General features: G+C 38.5%; 1 protein-coding gene across 1 annotated transcript; it reads left to right on the top strand.

Moving 5' to 3' along the window:
• Positions 1–8,099: 8,099 nt before the first annotated feature.
• LOC108119233 (probable salivary secreted peptide) lies at positions 8,100–8,604 on the top strand. The gene is made up of 2 exons (XM_017232322.3): positions 8,100–8,311; positions 8,369–8,604. Exons 1-2 carry the CDS (start codon positions 8,147–8,149, stop codon positions 8,540–8,542), a joined length of 339 nt encoding a protein of 112 aa, XP_017087811.1. The 5' UTR covers positions 8,100–8,146; the 3' UTR covers positions 8,543–8,604.
• The last annotated feature ends 5,083 nt before the right edge of the window (positions 8,605–13,687 follow it).

Below are 13,687 nucleotides of genomic sequence, written 5' to 3'. Positions count from 1 at the left end.
CCTCGAAGCTGTCAGTGGACATTCGCTTTTTCAGCCGTTCCCTCATAACGACAAAACTTTGAATGGCAGGCCCCGAAGGGAAAGCTGAAAGTTGAAAGGGAAAAAAGCCGCGTTATAGGTTTTTGCTTCTGAAGCGCAACAACGACAAACACCAAAGAAAAAAAACATCAGCAAATCGGAAAACAAAACAAACTAAATGGAAAAAATCCGGAGCTTGAGTTTGCCGTGAAACAACATGGATCGCAGGGCCGGGAAAAAAGAGGAAATCAAGGGAATTGTAAGCGGAAGTCTCCAACGCGTATTTGGACCTCAACAGGTGGGACGAGGGACAAAGGGATTTGGAATGAGACTGGGACCGGAACTGGGTGGTTAAGTGGTGTGTGAGGTGGTTGTCCGTTCCATTGGATTAAGTTTTGTAATTAGCCAAGTCTGATTGAATTGGAAATCATGTTTGGGAATTAATGAGCAATTAGTTGAGGCATTATGATTGTCTGTTTGATGCAAACTGTGGCTGATGTGTCAGAGATAAGACAGGGAAGGGTTTTGTGTAAAACGGTAGATAATTTATATGATATTTAAAGGTGATAATTTTAGATTAAATTCTGAAAACCATATCCCATGACGTTGAAATATCTTTCATATTAAATTATCTTTAAAATAATACAACATTTTGTAGCTTAGTGCTATTTTTAATTGAAAAACGTGAAATTAATTAGGGGTTTGGGGCTTTTGTGTCTAGGTCCCCCTAGTTAGGCAGGCATAAATCAGAATTTCTGATGGAGTTTATCATTGCATTTTGCTATTTTAATCTATTTAGCATTTAATTGGCAGCCAGAGGTCCTGTATTCCGGGCACAACAGCCATGAAATATGCAAAACGCTTTTTAAATCATTTAAACGGCTTTATTATTTATAAATTATGATGATTTGTGGCACTATGACTCTGAGCCATATCGATTTCCGACCGGCAACGCCACTAAACCAATTAAATATGAGTAAACACATCAAACGGTTTCTGCGGCAATTGATCGAAATTTGAGATTACAAAATAGCATATATAAGCATATAAAGGATATATATTTTTATATCCTGTGGTTTTGCACAATCCATCGGTTCTTTATTTTTTTTGGTGGTATAACCAATACAAGTTTTAACTCAATCGGTTTTAATTGTTTATGCAGTTCGCGTTTGCGTGGAATGTTAAACAAATTGCGGTATTGCGGACATATTGCATTTTTATCTGGTGTGTATATATTATATGCAGTTCACCCACTGCATCTGGGCATAGTGGCTGATGTGTTTTTTACCGCTTTTAATTAAAATGATGTACAAACTTACATATACACAGAGTATATGTATATTTCATGGAGAACCGCAGTACTCGAAACCGCAAAATAAATAGATTCGCGATGAACCGGCGGAAAAGCGCCAAAAACTGTTGCGATTATGTTTACGGGCTTCTACTGGCTACTGGATTGTTATTACAGCTTCCAGTTATCGTAGTGGATTTTCCATTTGATTAAATGTAAATATTATACGGAAAACAATGCCACAAACTACTTGCCAATTGTCGAGGGGGGAAAGTTAATAAATTTCGACAAGGGCCAAGTACCAGAGTGATTCGATTTAACCAAGCCGGTTGCTGTTTACTGTTTTGTTTCTTGTTTACTTGGGGAGTTGCATTAATTAAATTTTTACACCCGACTGCTCTGGTCTGGTCTGGTCGGTTCGGTTCGGTTCTGTTAGAGCAATAAACCACTAAAATAATTCAACTTGATAGACAGCAAAACCAACAATTAAACACCACTGCGTTTGGCGCCCTTAGATCGAATCTAGAGTCGTGTCTGCCAGAAAAACCAAAAACACTGGCCCAAAACAGCAACTTATCGCCAAACAAAACCAGACAGCTGCAGCTGCAGTTTTTGGCCATTTGGTTAAATAATTTGGTGGGTGAGTGGTAATGGCCAGTACTGCCAATCAGGGATCATGGAAAACAAGCTAAAAGGAGCTAAAAGAGACTAAGGAAGAACTTAAATACTTAAATTAAAAGTTAGATACTATTAAAAATTATATTTTCTTAAATAAACACTTTTTAAGCTTAGCTCACAGGATTTGAATAAAAAAACCAAATTTTGTTGCATACTTTTTGGCTCTCTGGGACAAGCCACTTAAGCAAAGTTACTAGAGGATCATATTAAAAAGTCCATAACTTCTCTAAAATTCCTCTAATTTGGCTGCATTTTTTTCATTATATTTTTAAAGTCTTACAGATTTTTTAGTTTGTTTCTATAATATTAAATTCTCAGCCTTAAAACCTCCAAACCGACAGACATATTTCAGCTTTTATTGATAAAATAAAATGGCAAAAACAGTTTACAACTTTCGACCGGTTTACAACTAACAAAGGGTCACAAATCAAGTCAACTGGAGGGTTGGCTGTTGACTAACAGGAAGTCGCCATGTGCAAGAATTCCGCCATCAGACCATCCCACCATCCAGTCCTCCATCCAATCCTCCATCCATCCCCCTAATCCTCCCACCCCACCGCTGCTGTTAGCCCCCGACTACCTTATGTCCTGAAACTTGGGCCGCCTGCAGTGTTGCGATTTAATTAAAGCGCCATTAAGTCAGCAATTAACAACAACAGCACCAACAGCAACAATAGCAACCAAAACACAAAAGCAACAACTACAGCAACAGAAAAAAGGAAAATAGCTTTGACGCCCTGGCTTCTCCATTTTTTTTTTTTTTTAGCTTTTTTGCTTTTGTTTGTCCGCTTCCGCTTTGCCCGGGTGCCATTATATTTGCTGTTGCTTTGTTGCTGCTGGCGCATTAAATTCTTTTTGCTGCGATATCGCTTAGAGAATTCATTAGCAATTGCAAGGGGACACTCAGCATTGAGGGGCCACAAGGTACTGGTCAGAAGCCATTTTGCATAAAGCAGGAGTCAGTAGGATCAAGAAGCTTTTATACTCTTTCAAGACTATTTAATTAACTTACTAAATGGACAATTGAAAAGTTTAAAGGTGTTAGATGGTGGAAATAAAAAACCAAAAGGTTAGAAAAACAGCTAAACGGAAAAAACAAATCTATAAACTGTACAGACAGATTAATAAACAAATGAAATAAATATTTTATTATTAAATAAAACAGATAATATAGCTATTATACTCTTTATAAAGTACATAAGAATTTAAGGAGCTCCACATACTCCCTAACCTTATCAAAGGCGCCACGAAAAGTTGCAACCATTTCATTGCAATTTCTGAAATTTTTGCCAATAAAATACCAAGCATTTCAGAATCTAATTAGATGCCAGTCCTTAACTTCAATGTGCTTTACATTCCATAGCTACCACAACAGTTTTTACTAAAATAATTTAAAACAAATACAGTTTAATGAAGCATACCCCCCATAGTTCTATAAATAAAACATAATTTCATTAACTTTATAATGCAAACAACATGTAAAAGTGATGTAAACAGGAAAAACAAGGACCAAACTTTTTCCATTAGTGTTCCATTTTTTTGCCGCTTAATTCGATTTGATTAAATTCAAATAAATGCAATTTTATTATTTGCAGGCAAGCCGACAGTTGGCCTTTTCAGGCAAATACTACATACATATATACGTGGAAAAGCAATTAAAGTCACAAAAAGAAAAACCAATTAAAAAGCCAAAAAATAGAATGGCATACTTTTAATAAACATTTTCTTAAGTGTTTGCAATGCAACATTTTAGGGCATAGTGAATTGAAACAAATAAAGCCACTTAAAGTTATATCAAATTCAAAATGAAAAACACTCGAATATGGGGTAAGCCTTCAATTCAAAATAATAGAAGCAGTGGCGGGGGAGCAGCTCCATTGCACTATGGGGTTTTTGAGCTGTTTTTGTGGCATTAATTAATAACTCGGTCAGTTTTGGAGATATCGACATGAAACTTTACCAATCGTTATTATTTGATCCTAGGCACATATAGTATGAAAATCGTTCGGATCAGGAAACTATATCCTATAGCTCCCATAGGAACGATTTGGTAAAAGTAAAGGTAAATTAATGAAATTTAAGGCGCTGATATTTGTTGCTATTTTAATACGATATAGCAATTTTGAACCAAATCGGACAACGCTTTCCCTGAAAACTGTCAGTTTAAAATACCGGATTTCAGTGTTCTTCCATACAAATGCATATAAAAGTTGAAAAAGAAAAATTCCTTCATACAGTAGTACTAATCTTATTATTCTTTTTTTTCATTTTCTATAATATATCAATATTATCTAAAAAAACAAGCTGGAATCGTTAAATTCGTCATCTTCGAGACAAACATTATTTTCGTATTCGTACGAAAGCATCTCAATTACCTCAATTGGAAGTAAAAGACTCTTTAGTTTTTTATGCATCTCGATAAATTAAGGACGAAATAATTGGATCTGATGTATCCATCAGATGGAATGTAATCGGTAGTGTTTTCTTGAATGGTGACGCCTGTCTGATTTATACAGCTTGTTTCAGGACTCAGACGCTTCGGACTCAGCCGACTGAAAGCACCGTATTTTCCATTACTTCCATTAAAAACTGGTGGCTTTTTTTTTTAAACGGCATTATCCACATTGTTATTTGCATGGCGTTAAAAAAAAACATTGTACAGCCATTTGATGCTCAGCCCGGCCCCTTTCGCTGTTCCAAGCAGCGACCAAGTCGGCTTTTGGAGAAAGTGAGGTTATCTAAGAAAAATTCAAATTGCACCAATAGTGGAGAAAAGTGCACAATAAGACTAACAGCCTTTGCTCAGTATTGACAACGCTACAACATACACTTGGACGCATTGAAAACTTTTAATTCCTTCTATTTCAAAACTCTTCCCAAAGTTGAAATTTGTTTCCCAAAATTCAGCTAAAGGTGCATTTATAAAATGACAAAATTTTAGTATAGACACGCACAATTTAAACAGTTAATACATTTAACATGTAGTACAAGCCTGTGAAATCAGTGTCCATTACTATTTTTCTTTTTAAATGGAGTTTTAAACAAATAATCTAATTTTACAAATCACTATGTGAAAATTGCAAACTTAGCGCACGTGCTTTCGGATGCAACAGCTGACTTTGCAGCTGTTATGCTAGCATATGGTGCTAATAATTAATATTTTGAGTATGAGGCATAATAGTTTGATGTTTTCTTAATACATTCCCATTAATTTTTTTTAAATCAGAGAACTTTCAAAAAATGATTAAATGCCACATAAAGTGGTCAAAAACCCCATAGTGCATTGTGTGGATTATTATTTCCACTTTTCCATTGTTTAGCCTAGCAACTAAACTCGATTTTTGGCCAAAAAAAAGGGGGTTGGGCTTGGGCCTGGGGTTGGGGGTGGTTTCTACGGCATAAAGTGAACATTAAAAACATGAAAATAAAATAAACCAGCCAGGCATTTTTCATTTTTTTTTTCCTTCTAATATTTGACTTTGTTCTTGGGCTCCGTCGAGAAAGTTTTATTAGGGGTACGTGTCAGGGTTGCCATGTGTGCCGGATATTCCGGGGGTAGGATGTTTAGGGTTAAATTGTTAAGGAGAGGGGGTGGGGAGGGGTGCTACTGGCTGGCGAATGAACTGAAACTGTCAAAAGTGCACATTCCGCTCTTGACATTTTACCAGAGCGCAGCTTGAACTCTGTGACTCATGGAGAGGGCAGGAGGGTACTTATTGCCACAGGGGGGGAGCACATCCACATCTAAGGCGGTAGGAGGGAGGAGGAAGGGTGGTGTGTGTCGTGCCAGCGATTGGCATTGAAAGCGCAAATGAAAGGGAACTCCCATTTGAATGGCAGTGGCAGCTTGCGATGGAATCCCAGACATATCCCAGAGGGTGGAACCAGCCAGTGCCAGAATATACTGACGGCACGCGTCTTTCTGGGTTCCCCCCCGGGGGTCGGAATCAGCTCTCCCTCCTCCCAACCGACTCTGTCGATCCCTGTCAAGCAGTTAAAAAACAGCAAAACGTAGAACGAGGCATAAACCCAGAAATTTGCTCTCAGTACGTTTATTGCTTTTAAATTTGCCAATTGTCGAATCTGACGCTTATACATGAGTGCATGAGTGTGCGAGTGTGTGTGTTTTAACACTGCAAGAAAATTGTATTCATTTTTTGAAAGGTTATATTTCTTAGAAATAGATAAGCTTAAAATTTTGGAGGGTTTCTTGCTTGGAATAACCTTAAAGATATCTTTAAAGTCTTACATTCCTTAATGTTCTAATATATTTTCTCAGCTCTTTATTTTATATATAAATGATTAGAAAATTGTTAAACTTGTAGGCTAATAATAGAATAGTCTTTATTTTATATAATTATATATTTTTAAAATTTTTCTCTTAATGTCCTTGAATTTTTGGCCTTACTCCTCACAAATTGCTTATCAAGCGAACACGCATGAAACAGTCCAAGTCGGCTGAAAGCCGGGGTCTGGCAAAATCAGCCCTTAATTTGGCCAATTTAAAAATGGAAATCGATTCCCCCGAGTGCCGGGACCGATGTGTCAATAAAATGTGATTAACAAGTTGCAGTACAAAATGCCAGAACAGAGCCCAGAGTACAATGCAATCGGATAATGGTTGACTGCGATGACGATTCTACGACATTTTCCCCGGAGGCATGTCTGCTATTGCTTCAGCTTTGTGGATTGTGGGGTTGGGTTACCCCCTCTCGAACAACTATCCTTGGAGCGTGGCGAATTATCCCTTTCATAAAGAGTGACAAATATGTCCACCCTTATCAGGATTGTGGGGCTGCGACGGCTGCTGCAAGTAATGAGATTTTATACCAAAGCCACTGGCTTCGGGGTCCTGGTAATTTGCAATAAATATGCAGCCCAAAAACCAGAGCACCAGTTCAATCTCTTTGTCAGAGAGCGATAAGGATAAAATGGGGGCGGCACTGACACGCCTCTCGTTGTGTCCTTAAAGGCCGGGTTAGTTACCGAGGAATGCCTGGCATGCATTCCGCAGGAGATTCATCATCGCCACAAGCATGAATAGCCAAAGCTGGACTCGGGAGTGCCTGGACTCTGGACTTAATTACTGTGGAGTTGGAAAGTTCAAGCTCAGGATTAAAGTTATGCTTCAAACAAGATTAATAATAGTTTAAGAATATATTTGGTTATAATCTGTTTTAAAATTGAAACCATAACCCAAACTATTTCATTAATGATACAGAAAATGGAGAGTTTAATAATTTCTTGCTTTTATTGTATATATTTCGCAGCCTTTCCTAATACAAGTAGCTTATTTTAATCCCTTTGTCTATATGCAATATCACATTTTAATTACTTAACAAAACAGAGTGGCAGCTTCATACTTCTCTTTGTGAGAATTTAATTTTGTTTGGCCAAAAAGGAAACACAATCAATAAACCACATTTGAATGTTTTCGGTTGCCATTGTTATGGATATCTTTAAGATAGGATCAAGTATTCTATTCATTAATTAAACAAGATAAATGGAAATAACATCACTACAAATTTGTCATTTTTTTTAAACATTTAAGACACGCGTTTAAAATTAAATTTATTAAGCTACAAACTTAAATAGTTTTGAATATTTTATTATTGCTATGATCCTATAGTGACTCACTCTACCACCCACTTATAAAAATGTTTGAAGCCTTTTCTTTTTTTTTACTATTTCTAATTAAAAAGTCCCTTAGATTAAATAAGAATACAAAATAACATCTTAAACCAAAACACTTCCAGTTAAAATGCGTTATCTTTAGAACGAAATCCAGTGTTGAGATTTTTTTCCGATATGCAATTCCGTTCTTAAGAGCTTTTTTCTCAGGTGATAAGACCCCAAAATCTTTTTCCAGGGAAGTATACTTACGGAACTGAGCAGGTGAATCAGGTAATCTTATCAGACCCTGCCTGATTGCCCTGGGGGTTTCTTATACTCTGATTTGCACTACGGCGTATTTTTTTTCGCCAGACTCGCTACCGATAAGCCCGCCCGGCTGCCCTGTAACAAAAAGTTAATTAAAACCGAAGCTCGTTTGTAAACATTGTGGGTGTTACTCATGCCACTCCAAATGGGTATAAAAGCCAACCACCTGGCACAGCTGATACCAAACGAACCACAATACGTGAACCATAACGATCTAACATGCGTGCTGTACTCATCCTCTCCGTTGTCCTGGCCGTGATCCTTGGCGGCCATGCCTACAGTGCCAGCTGGGGCAAAGTGAAGAGCGGCGATTACATTCTTTCCCGCCAAGTCGAGGTCCGTAATCCCATCAAGAACAACTACTGGAATTTGAACGTCAATTACGTAAGTTGAATGGTACTTTTCCCCCAAAGTATCTTTTATTAATTGACTTATCATCAGGGTCCTGGATTCTACAACATTTCGGCTATCTATGTGTACGACAACTTCAAGAACAACTCCGGTGCTAGTCCCAGCCTTTACTCTGGCGGTCCGGGCTACCGTTTTGCCACCATTAACCTCAAGGGTCAGGTCAACCGCGGCATCAACTCCACCGTTGAGATCTATGGACGTTAAACTATACTCTGAACTCTGAATCTTAGAAAAAATTCCAATAAAAATGCATTTGTAGAAATTAATTATTTTGGGTTTAATTTAACGGTTTTTATGAACTGTATGAATTTTATTACAATTTTAATTATGAAAGTTCTACTCTATAAAGTCAAGAAACTAGAATATTATAGCCTGAGGTGGGCTTGAATTTATTAAAATTTCTTGCCTAAAGTTAGCTTGAAAATATACCATTAAAAACAAACTTTTTCTCTACATTTTAATAAACATTTAAACCGCTCTAAGCCAACAAACAAACTTTTTTTTACAAACTTAACAATATTTTTTAATTGCATCAAAGTTAACTTAAAATAAAAACAGTATCTAACTAAACAATATGTTAAAAAAAAACCTGAACAGATTATTGCTTTCTCTCAATATAAATAGCATATTGATGGGTATATCTCCATCCGACTTTGCATATTCAGATATTAGCCTCGAGTCAAATACAGAAACTCCCCGAAAAGTTCTAAACTTTCCCCCTTTTTGTCGCTTTTTGGGGGCTTTTCCCCATTTGTTACTGCAGGCACAAAGGATAAAAGTGGCTGGCCCTAGGAAAAAAGGAAACTTTTCCTTTTTTTCTTTCTTATTCTGAATCAGAAAGCCAGAGGCATAGTCATCTAGCAAAAGGAAAACATTCAATATTTAATAAATACAGTGTGTGGGTGTATAGGAGGTGGGTGTATGGGATACGTATATGTGGGTATTTCCCACAAATCCTGTGAAGCCCAGACAGACTGTTAAAAGGGCTAGAGGGCTGAATGGAAAAAAAGAAAAAAACTGACAGACTTATTGGCCTTGGCTCATTTGATTCCAGAGGGCGGAGGCTGGTGTAAAATTTGTATTTCAAATTGCACAAAAAACGTAGCGATATGTTAAGCTGTACGGTCAAAAGGATGCTTTCGTAGTCCCTTTTTTTTTTTTTTCTTTCGGCCATTTTCTTGGTTTATGTATCGAATTTAAATTTCAATTTTAAACGTCTTGAGGCAAGGGATTGGGGCATCCGTGCTATCCTGCGGCGCCAAATCCGACTCCCCCTTCCGTACAGAAAATGCTGTGCCAACACCCTCCAAAAGCTGTGTAAATATTTACACAGGGGCGCACAAATGTTTGAAAAGTTGTCAACGAAATGTTTCACTTAGTTAATATGCAAAGCGCGGTGGCTGCGATGCAAAGTCCCGGATATGTTTACGGATACACGGCCACGGCTACGGATACAGTACCGGAGGTACTGTCCTCCCTCCATAGTTGGGGGTAGCTCCACCAACAAAAAAAAAAGAATCTTTGCCCCCAAAAAGTCACGTAACTGCAGTGCAGAAGCGAAAGCGTCGAGGATGTTGCATCCGAATTCGATTTTCTGTTGTAACCAAGCCCCACTCCACTCTCCTCCTCTAAAAAACCCGAAAAAAATAAAACCCTCTTCTGTGCTAAACTTTAAGACCAGGCCAAATGCTATTGCCGAATTTCGCTTCCGGCCGCCACGTTCACTTGACATTCCTCATACGCCGCGTGGTCGCCGCACCACATCGAAATGCCTAACGTAAGCCGCTTGCCGGCTAAGCTGACCACTGCACCAGTGTCCCCGGGTAACCAAGCTGCCACATACATATACGCCAGGATAGGATAGGGCCGGACAACAGTACCTTCTTCTTCCACATACCACCTCTCCGGCCACCCACACAACAACAACGCCCATCCACCCACCTCTGTCAACGGCAACAGCTTGCCGAGCAATTACTTCAGACTTGCCCGGAAATGTCGCCTGAAAACCAGCAGCGACAGCAGTGGCAGCTGCTTGGAGCAGGTCCTGCAGCCACCAGGACCTGCCACACCCCCACCTTTGCCCCCATCCCGCCTTTTGCACTGGGTGGGTGTGGCATATGTCTGGCATATGTCTGGCATCTGCTTACACTGCCCTGTGCGGTCGGGGTACATCGGAATATCCGCCTCAAATGGGATTTCAATTAGCAGAGACAGCGCCCACACCCAGCTGGTAATTTTGTTGTCCAGTGTTGCGGCTCACCCGGCAACATTTACAGGACACTTTCTCCACAGTACACTGAGAGAAAATGGGTTTTAGTTTATAGTTTAGGGAGCTTTTTATTAGAGAAACAATAATATTTTCTAATCGGCATATTTTTGTGGTAAAGTATATTCCATTAGGTCTTTATTTAAAGTGCTTATAAATAAAGCCCTGTTTCTTCCAGTGCATGTAGGAGTATGACGTCCACTAGGGATGGGAAATAGACAGGACAGCCCGGGGACATGACATAGAAGGGTGTCGGACACGCTGTTACGGCTGCTGAAATTGCTGATTCGCCGTTGTTGGGTCCGGTCGCTGTCGTTTTGGCCTGGTCCGTGGCCAGAAGCATTGATTTTTAATAAATAGCAATTTGGCAAACCAATCTGAGTTGTGATTATTTTAGCTGGCAGCACGTTTCACATTAGGAACGAGTTCGGAGGGCAGGTGGAAAAAGCATTACGAATGTGCAGCAGTTGCATGTAGTAAAGCGGGTGCCGAAACCCAAAGCTGAAGCTAATGCGCTTTCCCTCCGAAAAGGTAATGAAGTATTTATGATTGGGCTGATTGGATGCGGTGTTGGGAGATTTTCAGTTTTGGGTCCACTATATATGTACATTGTACATACCTGTATGTAAGTGTAGCCATGTGGGAGGTGTCACCTCGGCACCTGGATACTCGTTGTGACAAGCGCTCCTGGGGATTTGTGGCATAACAAATTTTGAGCGGCTAAATTGTGAAATACCAGGAGAGATGCCATGTCCAGAGTGTGCCAACTAGAGCAGCAGGCAATCAATATTGATGCTGGCCCGAAAATCAAAAGGCATTCCGCTTTTGCATATCCAATATGAATTTGCCACTTTTAGCCAACAAATTGCGTCTGGCCAAGAGTGATGGGGTGGGTGTGGCACTGGCTGGGCCATGGGTACAAATATTGCAGTTGTTTATTCTAACTCTGTTTGGGTAACGAAGAGTTATTAAGGCCACCTCTCAGCGGATGCATTAGCTGAATTTTGCGGATGGGTGTGGCGAATAAATAATTTCATCGCCCGATTTCGATTCGGTTTCATCTTTATTTTAGAGCTTTGAAACCCGAATATACAAAAAGAACTCAATGCGAGTGTGATAAATCGAAAAGGAATTATTAATTCAGGGAGTTGGTTAAAAAGCATCTGAAATTCCTGTAAAAATATTCATAAACAAGAAAAATTATTGGTTTTTGGTGAATTTTAAATATTGGATAGATAAAAAAACTAAACAAGATTTCTAAGATTATCAACGACTTTTATTTTAAATTTATATCTAAAAAAAAGGAATTGGTATAACTTGTATAAACTTATAAACTAATTAAATATATATTTTAACTTTTAAACTAAATATTTTCCTAACTTAATAATATTTATTTTAGACGGTTGGAAACCTTGCTTTTTGTTAGCCAACGACCAAACCAATCAGTGTTGGAAATCTTCCCATTTCAGCCCTCTATGGGATTTCTATGGAAATCTGTTACCTGTTTTATACTTCCAAAAACTAACGCTAGATATTTAAAATATTGGAGCCCAATAGATGGAGCCTTGAATTAATTCAAGTTAATTATAAATAATTAATAATTTTATTAAAGGCTGCTTCTAGTTCTAGTAGTTTTAAAAGTATTTGCTAAAAAACAAACATTTAGATTTTTATTAAAAAAGTAGCTTTCTTAAAATTTTTGTAATAAGAACATATCTTTTATATTAACAAAAAAATCTAAACCTTTTAAATGATTCCATATAATATTTAGATTTTATATATAATTAAAAAATATGCTTTACCTATTTATTTGATTTTTTTAATTAAAAAATATTTATGTCCTATTCAAACATATAGACCTTGAACCCTCTTAGATTTCCCCCTAAACGACTATACAAATAGAACACCAAGTACTTTTCAGACACGTACTTCGTACTCTTACTGATGCCTCAGTACACGCAACCAACGTTTCTGGTTCAACCCCGAAAATGCCTCGAATTTCGTTATACATACACACTCACTCACTCGCTCGCTCGTCATCACAGCTCCACCGCATTTTCGCCTTTGTTTGAAAAGATATCTTTCCATATGGCTGACTTTGAATAGACGTACAGACAATTTTTTTTCTTCTCTGTCATGTTCATAATGAATAATGAAAGTAAGACGTGTAGGTTTCAAGCTGTTCCTGAAAAAAACCGAGACTTACCAACTGGCCTAGCTTTAAATTAATGAACTTGACAAGCACAACTGTACCAGGCATTATTGTTTTTATGTTTTAACAAATAGGTGTTTAACTGCTTTCTTTGTTTTAAATGAATAATGGTCAGATTCATATATCTAAAAAATATCTAGTTTTTAATACTTATTCGTATAACCCTCAACCACCCAGTCAGCCCATCAATCAATATTCCATTTACATTTAGGCGGGTGGAAATAGGGGGAGGGTTTAAGCATCAGAAACAAAATCAACCACCCACCAGCGCCGAATACTTCTCGAATCGCAGACTTCGTCATCCGAATCGGCAATCGGCGACCAGTAGACGCTCTTTTCCCATTCGGCTGTCTTCGGCTCTTGATTCGGCCAGCCAATGACCGTCGAGATGTCTGCACGCCTCTAAATCCGACCAGTGACCGACAGTCGCCGCTTGCATTTCGCCGCACAGCGACCGTAGCTCTTCGGCGACCATCGGCAACCGGTTTTCTCCTGCTTCTCAGGAAACGGTGGTTGTTCGTTTTGTTCTCGCCTCTCTATCGGGCCTTCCTTCATTTTCTTCTGTTCCGGGCGTGCGTTGCCTGTACTTCTGTGGCCTGACTTCCATTTTGAAGTACCACCAATATTTAGTGGAAGGAGTTTTTCAATGAAGTCTGAACATTTTTTTGCCCGGAGCTTGATGAAAATAAATAAACAATTTAATGGAAACTGTTTAACTAGCGGAAGAAGTCGAAACATGGGAAAACTAAGGTATGTTCCAATAGAAATTCAGGAGAGACAATGTAAAGCTAAAACTACAGGCAATACAACAATTTAACACAAGGAGAAGAAATGGCTATTGCTATATTGCTATTTGGACACGCTGCACATG

This window comes from Drosophila bipectinata, chromosome 2R, assembly GCF_030179905.1.
Source record: "Drosophila bipectinata strain 14024-0381.07 chromosome 2R, DbipHiC1v2, whole genome shotgun sequence".
Lineage (NCBI taxonomy): Eukaryota > Metazoa > Arthropoda > Insecta > Diptera > Drosophilidae > Drosophila > Drosophila bipectinata.
The sequence above is the reverse complement of the archived record's forward strand: the minus strand, read 5'-3'. Positions and strand labels throughout refer to the sequence as shown.